The 22,109-nt window shown below is 41.4% G+C and overlaps 1 protein-coding gene across 1 annotated transcript; it reads right to left on the bottom strand.

Moving 5' to 3' along the window:
* Window positions 1-3,024: 3,024 nt before the first annotated feature.
* Window positions 3,025-20,869, bottom strand: hgfb (hepatocyte growth factor b). Its single transcript, XM_020078966.2, has 18 exons — window positions 20,687-20,869; window positions 18,902-19,061; window positions 18,512-18,624; window positions 17,774-17,888; window positions 15,935-16,074; window positions 14,420-14,540; window positions 13,281-13,399; window positions 10,962-11,127; window positions 10,730-10,863; window positions 9,802-9,895; window positions 8,532-8,662; window positions 7,803-7,832; window positions 7,204-7,309; window positions 6,364-6,438; window positions 5,986-6,132; window positions 5,756-5,862; window positions 5,141-5,283; window positions 3,025-4,681 (listed from the first exon to the last, which is right to left on the bottom strand). The coding sequence occupies exons 1-18, from the start codon at window positions 20,733-20,735 to the stop codon at window positions 4,502-4,504; spliced, it is 2,130 nt and encodes a 709-aa protein (XP_019934525.2). The 5' UTR covers window positions 20,736-20,869; the 3' UTR covers window positions 3,025-4,501.
* Window positions 20,870-22,109: the final 1,240 nt, after the last annotated feature.

Genomic DNA, 22,109 nt, shown 5'->3' with positions numbered 1-22,109 from the left:
GTTCGAACTATCATTAAGCCCAACAAATCAAAAAAAATATATTGTACAGATGAAAACACAGGTAGCTTTGCTTTTCACATAATATTATATTTATATTATATTGAGTTGTGTTGACCTGCATCACAAAGATGTATCTTCTACACAGCTATTTTGTCAATTTGGTTTTAGTCTCAGTTTATCGGTTAAACTTCTCATCAGTCTTACTATCAGGCTGCGTTGTGTCAGGAATTAGTTATCATGAAGTTTAACTTATTATCTATGATAAGTTGTTTGCCAGCACTTTCTCAGCTGCACCAAATAATTTATCCGAGTGTTCAAGATCACCATTAAAAAAGTCTAGGTAACATTATATACAGTTTTCATAATGCTTCTACATACTTGAGTTTTCATATGTGAGTTTGATGAGCAAACATGTGACACATTCAGCCACAGACTCTGAGCAACACTGGCATCCAGGAGGTTGTGTCTAGCTGCCTTAAATATAATCATTTGAATATTCACTTTACTTTTAGCTCTGGTTCCTGAGGGAAATATTTGGCTCTTAAACTGGCTACTGCTTCACTATTTCCACCAGAAGCTTTTGTGGTGTCTGCTGTTTTGTACTGGAGAGGTAGGGCAGAGGGGATCTTATCAAAACAACAGAAAACAACTGCCTGCTGCATCTGGAAACAAGTTTGACATGTAAAGTAAGCAGTAAAGAGTTGTAATAAGGAGTTAAAACATTTGGAAAGATCACTGAAGTTAATGCTGGAAAAAGTTTGCTTGCTGCACGTTACCTCCTGCACGTTTCCACAATGAGATGTCATTGACAGTCAAGCTCTTTGTTTGATTCTGACTTCACGAGCTTTGAGATCTATTGTATAGTATACACTGAACACTAAGTGGAGGGTTCAACGTCCCCGACCTTTTGAATTGCAATTTCCAGCAACGCTCAAAAATATATATTTTAAGCTAGTTTTTTTTAAATTTTGAATCTCCAGAGTTGGACTCAATGTTATTGTCTAAGTCAAACAGTAGCTTTTTATTTGAGGTGTTTGATAACGCTACACTTTCTACTCACTGGTTTTTTCTATTTACTGAACACATTATGAAACGTGAGAATCCGCCTGACAGTAAACTAAGCATGAAGACAGGATCATGTGTCAAGTTTGAAATGCTGATACAGGAAGGATGATTTAAAAAGGTTTGCTATTATCTCACACACACTCTCCTCTGCCTCGGCAACAGGAGCCCTACACATGACACCTGCTCTCACACACACCTACTCACTTCAGTCCTAAAGCTGAGGAGTCCACTGAGAGGAGAGAAAGGGCCTAAAAAGAGGTTAAATGACATTACAAAGACAACCCAATTAAATTATAAAAGATATTCTTCTTCTAACCAAGTCTGAAACTCAGTGATCTGTAATGGGAGTCCTGTGGCTTATAAAAGCTTTTCCCTGGGATAATCAGTCTCTCTCATTTTCCTTCTCCCTCTTTTAACTGCGCTCTCTCTTATGCTCTCACACACACATGTAACACACACACACACATGCAGAGCGACCGAGGCGCCACCAGTTGCACTTAGATCTCTGCATGCAGTGAGAGTGCCCTGCAACTATGACTGAATTTCAACGGCCATCTCTAGATTTAGTTTGAAATTCATGAGGAACCAACTCATTCTGTTCATGGTCCTTTACAGTAGCAGCAGAATTCACGAAATCTCCAGTGTAGTCCTTATTAATAACGCACTTATTTGCTTTATTCTGAGACTCCTATCGAGAAGTTAAGATCCAGCTAAAGGATTTTTTCCTGATAAAATAAATATTAACTCTTCCCATATGCTCTAAATATTTTGACATGAACAAAACACGCCCAAAGACACGTTTTTTTTTTTTACCAGCCTTCTCCAATGATTATTTCTCTTTGTCTTGTCCTGCTGTCCTGATTCTATTTTATTGATCTAATAGAATGCATTTTTGTTTATTGTGTTACCTGATAACAAGCTTAACCTGCTTAATGTTGACTTATACATGTTTTAAGCTGCTCCTGTGTGAAGCATTTTCTACATCAATTGTGCAAGATGATCAAAGTTATTATCATTATTATTCATATTATTATTATTGGTCTTTTTACGTGTATGTAATTTCAACATATTTGCCATCAAGGTAGTTTCATGTGTTAATTAAGATGCACTGAAAGAGAGACTTGAGAGTCATGAGTTAATGTTCACTTCCTAGTCTGTTCTCTGTCTAGTGTACACACACACACACACACACACACACAGACAAGAGCTTTCACGCCAGCCTGAACAGCCCTGACACAAGCCATGTTCTCTGGATCATTAGACTCGTGTATGCTGTAGATCTCACGGTGCACTGAGCCAGGGTGAAGTCAGCTCATTCTCACACTTGTTCTCTCTCTCTCTCTCTCTCTCTCTCTCTCTCTCTGTGTGTGTGTGTGTGTGTCTTTGCACAGTTGTCCTTCCATCTGTCTTCCTGGTTATGTCTGCTGCATTTTCTGTCTTTCTGTCCGTCCAGCTGACCTGCAGATGAAAGCAATCTTCTTACGCTTCATCCCCCTTTGATGCTTCTCCCGTATCTGTTATCACAGAACGCTCTCTCTGTGTGTCTCTGTGTGTGTGTATATATACCATATGTGTGTGTGGTGTCAGCACACATTGTGTATAGCAACAGAATGTGTCGATCCCCATGTATTTTCTGCTTGCTCTATAAGTTCCTCAATACTGCATCGATGGATTCAGCTTTTAATCTACAGCTCTCAGACTCTTGCTCTTCTGCCCTTGTACCTACACACACACACACACACACACACTTTTACCCTTCATATCTATCTTTTACTTCTATCAAAGTGGATGTGTAGGAATATGTGGGGATATGTATGTGTGAGAGAGGGACAGAGAGATTAGTAAGATTAGAAGGACATTTTAGAGTCAGGGTGCTACTGTGGTGCCATCTTCTGGTGGGGAAGTATAACAGCCTTGACTTAATTGTACAGAATCCGGAACACTGAAGAAAGTCAGAGATTTGATAAAAAACATTTAATATGACAGACATCATAACATATTTAAAATAATCGCTGGAATTATGTTTTATATTTAGCGTGTTGGTTAAAATGACATGAAGTTTATAGTCAATGTACAATATACAGAGAACAGAAGACAGCACTGTACAACCTTTAGGATATAGCAGCTTGCAGCATCTTTCAGTGCACACACACACACATACACTCTTAAACAAACATAATGTATTTACAATATAAAACAAGCTCCATCATTTATACTGGTAAAAGAGGGGTGTTAATTTGTTTCAAGGGCTTTCAGTCATCTCAGTGAAGCGTCTATTACAGACAACACAGTTAAGAAGACCAAACCTTCCTTTCCATGACAAAGTTTAAAGTGACGGACTGCAAGGCTAATATCCAGAGTGGATTGGAATTGGAGGACTGCCAAGGCCTGAGTGTGGGGAGAGGATAATTCATTCAGCTCTGGCTCGAACATGCACAACCTTACATGCACACACACTCACTCACACATACACTCTCCTTCTGCAGTTTCTTTTTTGCATACAGGCACTGCTGCAGAAAAATACACACACACACACACACACAAACCTAAACATACACACCCATGATGATTTAACATAAGCATATTAAGGAAATATTACATTTTGTATAGAAAAAGCTTGCTTGTACACATGAATGTTACATTTTCTGCTGACAGCCTTACATTCCTCTATCTACACAGGAGGCTAAAAGCATACATATATATACATAAACATATATATATATATATATATGTAGATAACATTCTGTACATAATTACTCTGCCAAACACAACATAAATTTTTCTCTTGTCATAGATCTATAAGACCCAAATCACCTCTAGAGTGTCAAATACACTCATTAAAATACTATGTACAGTAAGGGCCACTTTATGGTGAGAGTGCCCTTAACGTTGCCCTACCATCGGATAGTATTTCTAAGTGGCCCATTGAGGTACTCTACCAAGGGAGCTGCTGAACCACTGCACTTTGGTGTTTTAGAACATTCAAGTAATGCCAGGAATCAAGAGTATTCACATGCACACATGCTCTGGTGAATTCCCAATAAAAGACAAAAAATACATGAACACCAAATGTTTTGTCTGGTGTGCTTCAAACTCAATCAAGGATATCTTTCCCTTTAACTGTAATATAAAACTTGGAATGGATCCTTTCTTTTGCTACAGCTTCATTTCCCATTTCTGAAATACGAATATTTTTTTCCTCTTCATAATTACCGTCAGTGAGTCACAGGATCAGTGTTGTGTCTGTTAATAATATGTTTAAATCTGACATCATAATGTTTCCCTTTCCATTCATCTGTTCTTTGATCAGTTTACATTGACCCGCTGGTAATGGACAACATAGACATCTGGTGTCCTGAGTGTGGATTTACAGAAGTTGAGGCTCCAGGGTGGATTTTGTCCCCTGGTTCTGTTTTATTCTCCTCTGACTTTGGTTTTAATCAGTCTCAGGGTTGGGGTAGTATTTGAAGACCTTGTGGATCCATTGCGCGTAGAAGGGCACATTGATGAAGATGCCAGGCTGGTTGGCCCGAGCGCAGCCTCTGCCATGGACGCTCACGCCAACAATAACCCTGATGTCACCATCCTGACACACAAGAGGGCCGCCATAATCCCTCTACAGAAGAAGAAATACATAGCCGGTTCTCTGCATCAGTGGTTAAGACATGGCTGCCATCAATGTTTACATTTTCAGAGGGTTTAATTAAAGCTTGATATTTTTTTATGCCCTCAGCGACAGTGCCTCCAGTATTTGTGAACATGGACATCTCTTTTCAAAAGCTAGAAACCACAAAACCGAGGCTTTAATCGCTGATGAAATTTAGTGCAACATTCTACAGCTGCTCTATTTACAACAGACTGAATACTAAGCCTTTGGTTTCAAAGAACATTTGTTTGAGATTTAGATCAAACTGAGCTTTGTAAGTGCAATGTGGAGCCAAGGCTTTAATATCCTCCTAAATTCACACTGGGAACAATCACTGTATCTGAACTTGTAAAGGCTTGTTCTTGTTTACCAACAAGTCCTGAATGCACCATAAGTTCTAATGTGGATTGTTCTTTAGTAACAGTTTACCTCACACACTCCCTCATTCCTCCTGCCACCTGCACAGATCTTGGTGTCACTGATGTGGAAGTTCCCTCTGTGCATTTCTCGACACCGCTCGTTGCTGACGAGGGGCATGTTAACCACTTTTAACACATCGTCATGTCCAGTGCCTGAAAGAGTTGAAAATTGCACTTTATTGCTTCTGTTGTGTTGTGGCACATGTGATACAAATGCTGCCATTGTGCTGGAGAACTCCTACGCTACATGATCCTGCAATATAACATAAATATAATAAAGTTATATTTCCATTTTCAAGTACATGGAGGGAAGTCTAAATGAGACACGGAGACATATTTTTACTTTAAACCCATCTGTCCATCAAGCCACCCAATGAGCAATGCTCATCCAAGGTTTAGAAACATATGGCCGAAGCTATTAAGAGACGACTGTGTTACAGTGTAGTCGCTCCTCCGCCGTATATATCATTAAAAGGAAAAAGAATAAAGAAAATAAATCAGGATTGCTGCTGGAAAAATACAATATACTGTATATCGTAAAGCTGGCAGACCTGCAGTGTGTGTATATCTGTGCAGCAGCTGCAGTGAATATGAAATATAGAATATCAATATTGAATATCACTACCTTTGGTCTCACCCCATCCATACATTTTACATATCGTTCCTTCTGGGATGGAGCACCCGGCCACAGGCAGCTGAATCGTATGGACGTTGTCTGCAGGTAGTGCAGGCCTGGACATATTTAATGAAGACAGAAAATACAGAGCATGATTGACATCGCATATTCACTCGCACACACAAACATGCTGTATATCAAGGTAGTGTATCCTCAAGGTGATTTTTCCAGGCACTCACTTCGACAGCCTTATGAGGGCTAAACTCGAGCCCTCTGGGCCACATATCACATGAGCTATGCTGACTTCCTGTCTGTTGGAGTCAGCAGCGCCCTCTCCAATATCAGAGACTCCCAGCCATACCCGATACTCACTGAGGTCTGGAACACTGGAGAGGCAGAAGACAGAGTTAATACTTTATAAAATATTCCACCTTTATTACTGGGGAACAGTAGCAACTGAAACAAGTCAATCAAGCTTTAATATAGGGGACATACTGTATATGAAATGAATTAATACATTTTGCATTTAATACATTGATTTACAAAAGGAAAGTGCAGAAACAGTTCAAGGTTTAAGCAAAAGAAAATAATTCACATTAACAGACGATGAGCATTACCATGAGGAGAAGCACTGTCTGTCAGTGAGTACCCACTTCTCTCGTATCAGTGAACCCCCACACCAGTGCATGGAGCTAGGGAAAGAACAAGACATGAAGGGCACATATATAGAGGACTAATCCAATACATCATGCTGTCATTGTTGAGGAGTGTATCTATCTACCACTTCCAGAAATTGCTGTCTGTCTGTGGCTCACATATCTCAAGATCCATTCATTCTATCGGCTTGCCATGTGTATTGCTGCGTCTCAATTATTGCAGGTCATTTTTACATCTTCAGAAAGTAAGCTGCAACCAGGCCACGCAAACAGCCCATTCTAAACATGCAGGTTTAGAACTATTGAGATTGACATTTTGCATAGTAATGTATTGAATTAACTGTGAGGAAAGCCAAGCTTACTATAAATGCAGTGTATTTTAAACGTTTGCCTTGTAGTCCTGTTCTACTGCATTGTTTGGGGAATTAGAAATAATTTTATTTGTCTACACTAAAATTTGTCTTTGCAGGCTTTAAACTGTGCTGATGGTACTGCAGTGAAAAAATGCTGTAGTACTACACTGACTCCTCCTAAACAATAGATAACGTTTACAATTAGATGAGTTCTGTTTCTCTGCAAAACTTCTGCAGGTTCATATATACGTACATATATTTCTCAAACATTTGCATGCAGTAATACTGAGCATAGTGGAAAAGCCTCTTTTAAACAGAAAACAAAAATATATAGAAAGAAATTTCACGGAATTATTTATGAATTCAAGAGTCGTGTGGGCAGGATAGCCTCTTGTGTTTCTTTCAGTGTTCGAGGAAGATGTGTGGAATATTAAATGCACTGCTGTACCCTTTCTGTATGCTGACCATCCAGCTGCCGTCTGATATGCTCACTGGACCTCCTCCAACAATCCTTGTTCGTTTATGAACGAAACACCCCACAGAGGACAGCTCACCTGGAAGCAGAAACACGCACACTGATAGGTTAATACCTCATGTAATGTGATATGTAATTCATTTAAAATACAAATACCCACTGCAGTTAACTGGTAGTAGTTACACATTTGCAATACAAGAGCACTTGAGCTGTCTAATGATTCAACATAATCATTATTATATATAAAACAGCGGTTATGCTGATGAGGCCCTTAGCTGAGGTAATTAGTGAACGTGCTCACATAACACATGAGTGTAATTTAACTCTGAATGTTGAGAAGTTCACCCTCTGAGTTATTTTACAGAGAGGAACGAGTCACACACACACCCACACACAGGCCTATAAATGCACATACACAGAAACAGATGTCATCATGACAACATAATGTCCTGCATCATGTATCATAATAGCTGCACATAAAAAGGACTTCATCAGGCTCTGAAAACACCACTTCTTGCCTCAGAGGCGATCAAATAGCAGCTGAGCAGACACAGACAGACAGAGACACTCACCCAATGGAATGGTGTTCTGTGAACCATCACCTGCAGGAAAGGAGACAAGACAAACAGGGTAGTATTAAGTGATACAAGATAAGAGGCGACCCCACACACAGGTGTACATTTTATAGTAGAAGTACTCGCAGCCCCAATAGGCCTGTTCTCTGTCTGTCATGTCAATGTCTTTTTCCAAAGTCCGAGGACTTTGATTGAATGTCACACACAAAAAGTATTTAACATTTTAAATTCAAGATCAGCAGTTTTTGATCTTTCAATTTTCTAATGGATCAAAATAATACATTTATTGTAATGCAAAGTATGAGTCACTATTCATAAACAATGTTTTTATAATATTTTATATTTTATCCAAATGCACCATGCTTACCTGCGTAATGTTATCTAAACACAATACCACAAATACATAAACATAGACATGGTCATAATGCCTTTTAGTCCATGTGGGAATAGTTAGAAAGAACCCTCCCCTGTCTTCCTGATGAGTTGTGAATCTCCTCTGACACACACTGACCTGCAAGTGTAGACAGATCTACACACTGTGAATAAAGCATGTGTGTGTGTAAGTGAGACAGACAACCCGACAGAGCAAGCAAATCTCCTCTAGCTCAGTCTGAGATCTGGGAGTGTGGCAAATTTTAAATTTTGCACGGTCTTACAGATTGTTTCCCCTTACAGTGTGTATGCAATTGTGTGCGCCTGCACAAAGACACATGCACATCCACTTACATGGTTTTACAGTGCAGTAGTCCCAGGGTATCGCAGAGTTGTTGGTATAACACCAGGGGCCATGTTTGTCTTTATCAGGATTTCTGCAGTAGTTTCCCTCCAGGCCAGCCATCAGCATGTCCCTCTCACCGCTGGACAAACAAAAAGATAACGTAATCTTTGATCAACATTCACAAAGCCCTGAAGACGATTTTCAAGACAAAAGGATGTTTTTTTAAGCAGATCATTCAGCTGTTGATGAAAGTAATAAGAATTTACCGGTGATTTACAACCCTAGAGTTAGCCAGATAAGATCTGGACAGTCAGACTACACAGCTGTGTAGGCTCTGCAAAGGGATTACTCACCGGGACATTATGCACCCACCTACACTCACATACCTTATGCATGCTCGTGTAGACATATCCCACACACGGGGGTTATTCTCCTAAGAATTTTAAAACCACAAACAGACCCATGCTAAATTCCTGAACTGAAGGTGGAGAATTGTAAGAGAAAAAGGGAGACACAAGAGAGGGGATGCTGGGTGCCAAATCAAATCTGTGTTTATACGTGCTGTATTTCTAGCAGCTAGCATAACAGCCGGCTCTCAGTCTGACTCCCAAACCCTGACTTCTGACCCTGGGTAGGAGCCAAGCGGCGGTACGATTGGCTTTGTGGTGTTCTTACAAAGAAGGGGGTTTAGGGTCAAAGGTGAGGAGTGAAGTGTATATCCCCCAGCCAAGTTATCACTGGGAGTCATTCCTGCGGAGTTAGGTCATCTTCAGCGAAACACTTCTCCGGCCATTAGGATATGCTGGAGAGGCTACTCACGGCACCCGCAGGAGCTGTTTTGTCCTCGGAGAAAGAAGAGGCCCGACTTGATACGCTAACAACACTACGACTTAACTGGAGGTCGATAATAGGTCACCTCCCCACTCTAACCACCACATATCATGTTCGCACACATGGTTCTTGAAAACATAAATGCATTCTCCTGCACACTGAGGCTTTCATGGACAAGCCTCTTTCACTGAGAGCTAATTTCTCAAGTACTCTTTCTCCTTTTGAAACCCATACAATTTGCATTTTATGATAATTTTGCTCATTACCAGTTGTCTTCTTTGATGCCACTGAGTTCTTTAAAAATCTCGCTGTTTGCTAGACTCCAGTGGGTCGGTACAAGAACTGTGGGACATTTTGATCTCTATTTTTAGCAACTCATTCTTGTCTGTAGTTTATTGATTGTGTAGATCTGTTTTGTACATTGTGGTTTGGGAAAGTGGCCTGTACCTGTTGCTGTGGTCAGTCCAGGGAGTGCAGGGCAGGTTTGATCTAGTCCTCGACAGCTCTCCTTGGTAAGTCTCTCCAAAGCCTTCGTAGCAGTCTAGATTTGGACAAAAAAGAGGAAATTAAATCAAATAGGCAAACTAGAAATACAAACAACTTTGAACAGGAAACAAGAGGCAAGAGTCAGGATTGCTAAGCTTACGTAAAACTGCAAAACCCTGACCCAAATCTACAAACAGTCATTGTGCACTTGTCATATGTTGTGCTACTAATGTACTTCTCCCCCCAAAAAGGGGCACATCTATTATAATCAGACGAATCAAAACAACTCCTAAATTCTTAGCTACTATAGTTGTCTTTGGATCTAGAGCTGGGAAATCTACAATGATATCTTAGAAAAACATGGGCCATAAATAAGGTTTTGGTGCTGTCTGTCACCGTACATCTCATACGAGAATGCATTCAACCCTCTAGGGTAGACCACAACACAGCCTCAGAGAGGCATTATAATCCTGATGCAAGGCCATGCCATCTCAAAGAAATACCCCATAGATCCCCTTGGGAAATTTGAATTTGCGATCTACATCTTTTACTTCCAAATCTCTTGCTACCCTGAAAACAATCCTGTCAAGCAGTAATTCTTCCACTCCATCTTTCACTGTCCAGTGAGACCTGATGATTCTGAGCACTGTCAGGGTTCGTTTATGTGAGGCGCGGTGGTCCGTCCTTCCCACAGTCCTATAGGGCAACAGTTTTCCACAGGGACAGAGTAAACGGGGCTACTAAATAATATGTGTGGTTACAAGGTCTCATGTGAACTCAATGGTTCACAAACTATGAAAATGCTGAATATTGTTCTGCTACTGATGTAGAACAAACCAACTCTCTCCTTGCTGTTCTGAGTGTTGGATAAAACTGTTGAGACTCTCACCACTGACATGCTTTGTCTGGGTGCCACACTGAGGGATGTTGGTGCAGAACATTGTGCGGACTCTAGGGTCCATAGTGAAGCACCAGGGGGATTCTTGGCCATCTGGATTGCGACAGTAGTTTTCTCTCAAGTCCCTAGAAAACACAGAGAAAGCCTAGGTTATTAACGAAAGATTTAAGTGCATGCAGGTGGGTGAGTGAGTGGGCAGTTGTCTTATGTGAGTGTGACTCACTTGCAGGGGTAGGCTTGAGGAAAGAATGTGTGGTTGTGGGGATACTGAGAGTCCCAGCGTTGGCAGGCGAGTCCGGTGGGCGTCATGTCCACCGTCCCCTTATAACCCCGCCCTCTGCTCTGGTAACACTCGGTTGTTTCCACCATATTACTTCCAGGGGGGTTTTCTGTGAAAGAGATAAAACACCGTAAGGGGTTAGTTAGGTTGGTCAAGGGAGCGCACAAGACGTGTAACCCTAACCCTAACCTTACACAGTTTTATCGGGTTATATAAAAGAATATAGTATATAATACAAATTAAGACTTTTGTGGTGTTATAGTTGTAGCATGAAAGACAATTGATAAATCTGAAAATATTTTACAATTATTAAAACCTGCTATTATTGAAATTGCCAAGCTATCCACCAAAATATCTTATTTCCTACAGCACACTCAAATCTTGATCAGACTAATAAATACTGGAGAACTCAGTTGAACAAGAGGTATCCTATAATTACAGTCAACTGTTTCAAGCAACCCCAAATTTTCACATCAGGATAAAATTTCACATGTGACCGCACCAAAGTAGAAAGGGAAATTAATAAAAGGAAAGTTGGGCCGCCTAATTTATGCTGGGATTTGCACAGAAAATGCAAAGCAAGGATGAAAAACCAAATTTGGAGCTGAGTAAACGGCATAAGAGCAAGGCAAACTTGAATGAACTGTGGCATTGCACTGAAATCTTGATGAACTAGATTGTAGGTTATAAAGCAGCACTCACGGTCTTATTTCACTGCCCATACAAGATTGTTTAAAATGATTCTTCTCACTCACACATGTGATGTAGCGGCCCTGATTCCAGTCATAGCAACCACACAATGCAGGATTTTTTCTGTCAGCACCAAATGCTTCAGATTGTAACAGGTTGCTCGGATCAGGAGTGAAAGCGAAATAAATTGGGTCAAAACTTCCGGTGTGTGTGTTTTAATCAGGTTGTTGCACATTAAGACAGTTATATTGAATAATAAATAGTAAATGATTTAGCGCTCAGGAAGTATTCAGTGCCTCTGATATAAGGAATGGCTGAACAGCCTCAATGTCTTGGCCACCTGCTTTCCCCCGAACAGCGCCCTCTATGTGTTTTGATTAGGACGACCTACAGTTTGATGGTGCTGGAAATCGTATCTGCTTGACTTTTCACAAGGGCTGCTCATTATACAGAAGTTACATGAGTTCATTCATCTGAACATTGTGCATGATTGCATCACACGATGTGTAAAGATGCACATCCTCACAACTATAAAACAGATGTTTTCAGACTATGCAGTGAATCTAAACATAGATATGGACTGGTTATGATAGTAAACAGTAAACAGGAGGCCTTGACAAAAGACCACTTTGTCTCTCTGTCTCTTGCCCTCTCCTCTCTGCCTTGTTTTGATTAAGGCGAACTGGGTCATAAACGTAGACTGTTCCCAACAAACTCCCATATCAGAGAGAGAGAACAGAGGGAGAGACAGAGAGAGCAGAGAGTAGGAGATGGTTTTTAGAGAGGGGGAAAAAAGCAGGGGTTGGGGGGGCAGTGAATCACTGGGTCCACATGGAGGAGTGCCATCTAGTAAACATGCTGCCAGGGCTGCTGATGATTCTAGCAGGAAAACAGGCCACTCGCAGACTCAGGAGAAAGAAGCTGAGCCCTGTAATAACACGACTGCTCCCTCTCTCTCTCTTGCTGTTTTATGTTCTCTCAGCGACTTGTTCCTGATGACATGGTCAACAAAGAGCATGCGCTGATCTGTTGGTTTACAGTGAGAGCACGGACACGACAAAACTCAGGCTCACATGCCCCGCTCCAACACATCTATCACACACAAGTGTAGGAGGTGTAATGAAAGCAATCTGCTTGTAGTGTGTATGACCCTTGCGTGGTGTCTGTGTGTAATAGGAAGTTAATGTGGAGCAGTAACTGAGCTCTGCGCCGTTTGACCACCACATGCAAGAGCTGGCATAGAACAATAAACAGCAGGTCAGTGGTGCAGCGGAAAAATAAACATTCTGGCTGTTAGAGAAGACATAACAGAGAGCCAGCGCTAAGAGGGGGACTTTGTGGGTGTGTGTGGGTGTGTGTGTGTGTGTGCGGTTGAGTGTGCATTCAATAGTATCGGCCAATGAGAGGGAGAGGAGTGGTAAAATTAAAGGTACGGGAAGTTGTAAATTTTGGTGCAGTCAATCACGCTTCATGGTCCTGTACCGAAACTCACACACACCCGTGCATAGACAAGCGCCTATCATGCGTGAGAAATGTTAATGCATTCAACCAAACACAAACAAACATGCTTACCACAAACTTTGATGTTGCAGTACTCCCAGGGTGTGTTTGGGTCTGTGGTAAAGCACCAGGGTCTGTGGCGTCCGTCTGGGTTCCTACAGTAGTTATCATCCAGGCCCTGGTCAGGGAACCTAATACAAAACATACAGTATAATATAACCACAGGGTAAAGAAAGAAAAAAAGCTATATAAAAGTAAGAAAAAAATGACATTTTTGCAGCCGATAGCACAGCTCTTTACAAAATAGTGGCACAAAATACTAATTGTTACATCATTCTTAAGGCCCAGAGGTACCTGAAAAAGATTCCCAATCCGTATGAGAAGCGAGTACAAGCAGAAAGACAAATCACCATTGTACGCATCTGAAGCATTAATAACAGGAATGGTGCACAGACTCCTATCTGTGAATCTGCTCAAAGCTCGGGGGAAGCAAGGAATAAAATGAACTACAGCGCTGCAGGTGTTCTACGAGAGTAAGTCATCCCTGAGTCCCACATCCCTCCAGGCCTGCAGCCTCCAGGTTACTCTGTATCAGGCTGAGGGACCCTTTCATTACATTAGCGCTATGAGCAGTCTGGGACTTCATTTACACAAACACTGGGATGATTAAGGATGTGTTAACGAGTCCCCCACTAATCCAGACCACCTGCCATCCCACAAGCTGGAACAGTCTCGCCACAGATGCACACACGGAAAGAGTACGTAAGGAATACGAACACAGCCGAAAATATATGGCCTCCCTAAAATAGGTACAAGCTTATCTCATGGCTGGACATAAGTCTGTTCTATAATATACTGAGCTTAAAGGAATTTGGGCCAATTAGTACAGCGTGAAGAGTTTTCCCAGCATAATGCTGCTAAAAACACCAAATTACACAGTGGATTCTGATGGCAATCTCTCAGGGAAACACACACTGTCTGACTCCAAATCACTTAATCTCCAGACTTAGTGCACCACAACCACATGAAAATATTGTATCAATGTGTTATTAAATGAATATTCTCATAGTGTTTAAGTATTATGTTACATGAATCCATGTGTGTGGGCTTAAGTGCGATTGAGCCGGCACAACTCACTATGATGCTAAGTGATGCTATGCATGTGTGTGTGTGTGTGTGTGTGAGAGAGAGTGTGTGTTAGAGTGTGTCACCTCTTGGGGTGGTACAGGTGTTTGTGTGGTTCCTCCAGGTCCCAGCGCTGGCATTCCCTTCCACTCTCTGTGTGGTCCATGGGCCCTGTGTAATCTTCCCCATTACAGTTCATGCACTCCACTGTGGAGCAACGACACACACACACACACACACACACACAAATACACAGAACAAACAGTTTAGAGAAACATTATCAACAATAAGGACTTTGCTTTCCCTAGGCGACACTCTGAGCACAGAATAAAAATAATTGTAGCTTCCAATTTAATACATTTTACTTCGTGTTTTCTGCCCAAAATTGGTTGTGAAACATTTTGCAATAAAACCCTCTATATATAATTACTAGATCTCCAGGTTCAGACTTTATATACACATACATTTGTGTATATAACGTATAGAGGTACATATTATATGTCGCACCAATGAAGGCAATGCTATCTTTGATGTAAAAGCACCATTTCTTCCATGGTGAGTATTGAACACTGTCTAGTGTAAACAACAGAGAGCATGTAGATTAGAAACAGATGTTTGTGAGTCCACTGCTGTCATGACAGAGCATGTTTAGTACCACTGGCTGCCTATGTGCGTGTGTGTGTGCATGTGTTTGTGCAGCACGCCATGTTTTCGTATCTGTGTGTGTGTTTCCCATTAGGACCAGCTAATTTTTGGAGAAACACTTCCAGTATTTTCTCCTGAATGAAAGCAGGCGCTCGATCACAATAAAAAGTCATTACCTCTGCTGTAAAACCTGTGATAACCCTGGTGGGACACCATATGTGAGCTGGAGAGCAAGAAGGATTCCCTCCCTGTCTTATTGAACCTCAGCCCGGTTCCTCATTAACGTGATCCAGTGTCATACATGCGGCGGAAACAGCCCCTCTGACAGGATGAATCCCCAGCGATTAGATAGCAGAGGTCATTATCATCCCTTTCTTCAGGAAGACATCAGTGCCTGACAGTGATATTTTGTGCTATGACATATACGCTGAAACACTGATGAGACCTTTTCCTTTTCTCTCAACACAACCGGATGAATATCTAAGTTTTATTTATACAAACTCACAATTTGAACTCAGCGGTTTTCCTTCTGTGTGCACCAGAGGGACATGTAACAGCGAACAATTTATATATTGGATGTGACAGAGGGATTAATATCATTTTACATTCCAACACCAGCCTTTAGGTTCAACCATTTAAAAAAAAACCTGGACATGATGGAATGAGAGAGGACAGCGTAAACTGAACCACACACCTGGAAATGGCTGCAGCTGGCCTCCTGTGCACCCTCACACACACACACGCACTCACACACACATGCACACATACGACTGCAGAGCGGAGCACTGTTAGGGCCAGTGTTGCTCAGTCCAAGGTATTACATGATTGCCAAATTTTCTGCAGCTCATTTCAAACTATTAAGCCTCGACTGGAGAGGCAATTTGCAAGATGCGATATCTTAAGAATGAATGTTGGCTCAGATGTTTTGTATGTGTGTTTCTGTGTGTGGAGCCTACCCTGTGAACACTGTGGTATGCCACACTCCTGGTGTCTGAGGAGGTCAGTGGTGAAGCACCATGGGCCAACGGTGGAGTTGTCTGGGTTGCGGCAGTAGTTTTCTCTGAGGTCCTTCTTCCTGAACCTCTTGGACATGAATCTGTCACGAGCAGAGGGGCAGTCACACAAACAGACACATGTACCAAAACCAGTTGCCAAATATTTCAACTAGCATGAAAGGCTAAATATTTTCTTTTCCTTTTTTAAACAGCCAAGGCCACTTTTTGTTTCTATGAAAGAATGACGAAACCTTATCTTCAATGAAAGAGTTTAAACCTGACGGCTGAAGCCTGTTGATATGACTGGTAAAAATTAACAAGTGGAAAAGTAATAGATGGCAATGTTAAAAGATCAAACCATCAACGACATGAGGTTGTGAGTGAAAGAAAACACATGTAATATGTAGAAGCAATGTTAGTTCTCCACTTGAATTGTTCTGAATACAATGTAAACACATTGACAAATGACTCACATCTTCTACATCAGGCAAGCATATGGCTGTGGTCAACAGTCGTGATGATTTATATAATGTCATCTTTGAGTCAGACTTTGTTTTCCACATGATGATGAAAAGATTAAAAATGTTCGTGGGGTTTTCAGTGGATTGGGTAATGACAGGGACAGAAATGAAAAGACCGTAGCAGGGCAATCAAAAAGAGGAGAAACCCTTCACTGATAAAAATGCAATTTGTTCTTTGTGTGTGTGTGTGTGTGTGTCAGTGTCAGTCAGAGTTTCCCAGGCCTGTGAGTCGACTGATAAAACATACAAAGTGCCTGGGTTTAATTACCTGAACTACAGAGACGTTACTTGTGCTCTGATAAAGCAGGTTCACTGGAGGTACAACTGTACGCTGCCCTTTTTGATTTGTCTGCTGCAGCGACAACTCACTACAAAGCTTAGCAAAGTCATTGGGGGGGATGGGGAATGAAGGAGGTAGCATGTGTGTGTGTGTGTACAACATTATCTAATAGTTATACGTGTGACATGATAAACTTTACTTCTGTTTTCTCCTCAGTGTTGTTTTTCCAACATTATTATTATTATTATATTTATTATCTAACATCTAAATTTCATGTGTGTTATAAATCATCTGTGTCATATTTTGCCCTGTTTCAGAAACTATGATGATAATAATCACTTACAACAAGCAGGAGTAGACTGAATATGAAATACTGCTTTGAAGATTTTTGCAAAGATTACTTCAGTTATCTTGTCACTTACCAGGTTGTTCCTAAAGATCAGTAATCATTTCACTGTCATAATCTTTTAGGAGACATTGCTTTACTTGCATCTTATGGTTACATTGGTTCTTTTCTGTTCGGAGCAGCACTGTATCAGAGAGTCTGCCTGTGTATTGAAAAGTGACCCTAATCTTGGAATAAAGACGGGGCATGCACCTACAGTTTAACCACAGGATGCCAATTAGATATGATTGTAATCCCAGTAACACACCCACACACACACCCACACACACACCCACACACACACACACGCACACACACACACACACACACACACACACACACACACACACACACACACACACACACCTTGAGTGTAGGGACACGGCAGGAAATGATCTGTCACTCTGTAAAGTGTTACAATGAGGTCAGTTCTGATGAACGACTGAATGCTCTCAAGAGCCTAATCAACCCTAATACATCATACTCATTTACACATACAAACATGTACAGACTAGCCTCCAGCTACTATAGCTAATTGCATCTCTCACAGGCCAACACTAACAGTGAGAATTAGCTTTGACACAATTTTCTTTGACGTTGTGAGAGAGTCTTACTTGTGTTCATGAGGAATAGGAGAGGCCCAGGCCTGACACAGGATCCCACTCACTGTCACTGACCTCCGGCCCCTGTAGCTCTGACCTGTACCCACAATGCACTCTCTGACATAGTCTGGAATAGAGACAGAAAGAGCGAGGATGAGCGGACTGACAGAGATAAACTACAAGAAAGACATGATGAGCCAACAACCTGAGAGTGATGTCTTGCACACAGAGCCAGTGTGGCCAGTGATGAGGAAAACAGACAGACAGAGATGTTCACACTGAGCTGAACAAGGACAGGACAATGCCAAAAGCCAAATCTGTTTTCTTAATCTTCTGCAAAACATTTGGATCAAGCAAACTAAGCTGCACAGCTTGCATGTTCAGTGCTGTGCTCAGTCCTGAGTCAAGTGGGGTGGGGGTTTCCATCATTTACACAAACACGGCTTAATGACAGAAAATTAACCATAATGTGCTGCAACACAATAAACACGACAATGGTCCTTCCCTTCCTCGTCTCCCTCTGGAGGAATGCAAACTATACAAAGCTAAATCACTCTAAAGAAAATGGTTATAAAACTCGATGACATTCTGGATTTTAAAGCCACATTGAGTAGATATACTGAAACAGTGTTGCTGATTAGAAGTGAAACTATATCAAGACAATTTTTCTAAAGGAAAAACATTGTGACAGGGGACAACACTGCTTTGGTGTGAGGTGGTAAAGAGTCAAGGTGGAACAGTAGACGGTACCTTTCTTTTGATAGAGTTGGTAGTTGAAGTCCTGTTGGATCTGAGCTCCTGGTACGTTCCTATCAAATGACAGCCACTGGCATTTCCTGTTTTTATGATCATAGAGGAATGCTCTGGAGAATAAGGAGGAGAGAGAAGGAGGCAGAGAGAAAAGGAAAGAATGATATACTTAATGGTCACTTTACTTTAACTACTCAGAGCTAAAAGCAACGGGGCAATTAAAACAGTTGCAGTTGTATGCAGAGCACTTTGGGAGCCTGCTGGACCGGACACACAACAATGGATTAAACCTTTAATGAGCATAATTAAGCAAACATGAGGAACCACCACTTTACTCACATTGCAGGAGAAGTAGCAGATGAAAGGACGGTGTCATTAGGGCAGACGTACCTGCAGGTGAATGGGAGTCTTTTGTTGCGGCTGCAGGAACGGGCACACCTGGCCATGCTCAGCTTTCTGGTTGTGGTCAAGTGGGAGGGATCAGGAGACACCATGACCAACCGGATACCCTCAGTCTTCTGATAGTCCTGGAGCGCATTTCGTCTGCCCTCTGATGCACAGTTACACAACATGACCACTCAGTGTTTATTTAACAATTATGCATTTAGCTGACACTTATCTGCAAAGAGCATGAAGCGGAGCCCACCCAATTTATTGGTTGGCTGAGAATAATGTTTGCTGATATGAGCCTGCAAAATGTTTTATTTTACAGAACAACGCATTTCAGTCCATATTTTCTTAATTCAAATTCTATAAATGTGCTTGTATGCGCTTTGTTTTTACTTTTAGTTATTTAAAAGATTGTTTTATTTTTCATTTCTATGTCATAAGGGTTTGATAACGACATCTTAGGAATTATTGCCATATTTTTACTGGCCGATATATTGGTATTGGATATTTTTTGGGCTCCTAAAAATATTGTCCATGCTCTAGTATAAATTACTAAATTACTGTGCCGTCAAGGTTCATGTTTCTGATGACAACAATACACACAATAAGCCTCAGCACGACAACAAGCATGTCTGCCAACTTGATGGTTTGATTTGGTTTGATTTTATTTATATTATCATTGTTTTATTCAATATTAAAGACTCACTCTAGCAAACCAGTCCCTGTGGTCTGGGAGACACTGAGGATGATCAGCTAATTAGGACACATTGAGAACACTGGGCAACAGCATTACAATGTGTGAATTAGTCTGATTTAACTGCTATTAATGTAAAGGACCTAATGGGATGCAAAGTCATTTATCACCGTTCCAAATAATACCAAGGTGGACAAGAACACACACACACACACACTCACACACTGGCACACAATCAGTGGTGGTTTTGCCTCAGTTTTTGATGGTTGCACTCACTGTCAATTCCAGAGCTTTCATCCGAATAGAAAACTCAAGCTGTCTATGGTCAGAAGTTGCCATCGTGCACATGCATCTCAGAGTTGATGTGTCAGATTCAGTGTTTGGGTGTTTTGGTTGAAGCGGTGAGCACCGTGACAATCACAGAGGACCACATGCCGGGATCAGAGTATTTGACCCATCCTCAACTTGACTTCACCGGCTCATCAGTTTCTCTGCCTGAGCGTCTGTGGTGCGCACTGAGCCGCGTATTCGCAACCGGGTGATTGGTGCTCTAATCTGATTGTAACGTGGGCCATTCTGTGGGGCGGTGGGTTATATCTAGTCACTTTATCGAACTGATCCATCTGATGGTCCAGTAAGATGACCCACAGTAGTAATGCGTCCCTGTGCGGTGAAATGCGCGGAGTTGGGATTACGCGCTCTGGATCACCAGCGATGGCAAAAACGTCGGTTTCATATCTGTCCAAAATAGATTATTTGATCATGTAGCAATGATCAGTCTAAGATCTCCTGGCTGATTTGAAAATAACATCTTAATTTAGTCTATCTTTTCAGAAATAGATGGAAAAATAGTCACAAACAGTCTATTGCAAAGTCTTAACGCTGTAGAGTTGTTGTCGTAAAGTATCACACACAACAGAGAATGATTAGGTTAGAATAGAATAGACTGGAATAAAAGTAGGTTTTAAAACTAAAGCCACAGTTTGACAGTCTGCTGAGCGCATGGTGCGTTCAGGCGTCAGTTCCAGTCCACGGTGACGCACGACAGACGGCGATCATCGCGGTTGTACAATAGTTTCCTCCAAACTTACCAGAACAGGAAACCAGGACGAGTCCGAGAACGATCTTGTAAATCCACATCCCCGCGTCACAACTCAAACAGCTTCGGGAACAAACTGGGACACGTTGCTTCTCACTGCGCAGCGCTGTCGAACTGCAACCAGGAGATGTTGCTTCCACCACTGCACAGATGATGCGTCTCCTCTCTAAGTACTTCCTCGCCTCCCTCCCTCCCTCCCTCTGCGGGTGTATGACTTTATCTCTCTCTCTCTTTCAGCCTCTCCCTCCCTTTCTTTTATCTCTTGCTCTCCCTGTTCCTGTTTTCTCTTTCAGCCTCACTCCTCCTCCGTTTCCAGTGTTTTTATTCCTTTTAAAGTCGAAAACACAATATCAGCAAAGCTTCAATAGTAATGCTGAATATATATTTGTATTTGTTTTCATTCATTGTATTCCTATTCAATCACACCCCATAGACAACACCTATTGTGTTGTGAGAATATTAATGGAAAACTTGTGGTTCTTTATTTATTTTCCTTTATCTTTTTTTTAATTAACATTCCTTCTGACACAGCTTCTATATGATATAAAACAATAAAGTTGTGTTATTATTTACTATGATCTATCTATCTTTAATGGTGATAGATAATAACATTGCATGTTACTTAAGCTGAGTTTTATTGCATAAAGCATTTCCATCTTGTGCAACAAGAATCGTCTCTTGAGAACCAACTGGAAAGTTCATCTTGATAAATAAAACAGTGTAAAAGAATAATACATAGACTTCTAATCACATTTGAATGACAGTCATATTATGTCCCTGTGGGAAAATTATAGATGAATACTAATGTTTATAGATTCATCAGATTCTGTGTCCTCTCTTCATACAGCAGCTTCCCACTCAATCATGTACTGGCAGCCACTTGTCAGTGACGGGAAACTCAGTGGAGATGCAAAAGAAGGGGGGTTGGGGGGTGGTGGGGTGGAGTTTGTTTATGATACTTTTCTTCTTCCCCCCTGTGTTAGATAAGGACTGCAGTAACTGGTGTGTGTGTGTGTGTCCCAAGCTGTCTTCTGAGTACCATCCTATTTGCAGTGATGACAGCATGAGATAGGAGACATGACACTTGAGTTGGCCGTAGCTTTTTCCCTCAAACATCACCTCTGATGCGTCGGTCACACGGCAGCACTCCTGTCCTCCGGTGACAGTGCGATGGGTGCACGTTAAGTACCCATCAGAGTGCAGATTGAGATGTTGTGGATTAAATAAAATTTGCACAAAATAAAACAGAGGAATAGATGGATGAACATGGAGGAGGCAGTCACCATCTTCTCTGTGCTTCAATGAGTAATGTTCCTGCAGCTTCCTGACAGGATCACAGAGTCATACGCAATTACAAACAATCAGCCATGAGTCAGATACTTTCACTAGAGCGCAGCGCTAATCTCCTTGTCTCT

The sequence above is a fragment of the Paralichthys olivaceus genome, chromosome 7, assembly GCF_024713975.1.
Source record: "Paralichthys olivaceus isolate ysfri-2021 chromosome 7, ASM2471397v2, whole genome shotgun sequence".
NCBI classification, from domain to species: Eukaryota; Metazoa; Chordata; class Actinopteri; order Pleuronectiformes; family Paralichthyidae; genus Paralichthys; species Paralichthys olivaceus.
Note: the sequence above shows the minus strand (reverse complement) of the source record. Positions and strands in the feature narration are given on the sequence as shown.

Bases quoted from the DNA above. Each gene is read 5' to 3' on its own strand.
- hgfb (XM_020078966.2), bottom strand. From the start codon at position 20,735: ATGTGGATTTACAAGATCGTTCTCGGACTCGTCCTGGTTTCCTGTTCT. The intron at 7,833-8,531 runs GTAAGTGGATGT...CCTTTCCTGCAG, and splicing joins CTACTGCACTGTAAAACCAT to GTGATGGTTCACAGAACACC. The intron at 5,863-5,985 runs GTGAGTGCCTGG...AAATATGTCCAG, and splicing joins GCCCTCATAAGGCTGTCGAA to GCCTGCACTACCTGCAGACA.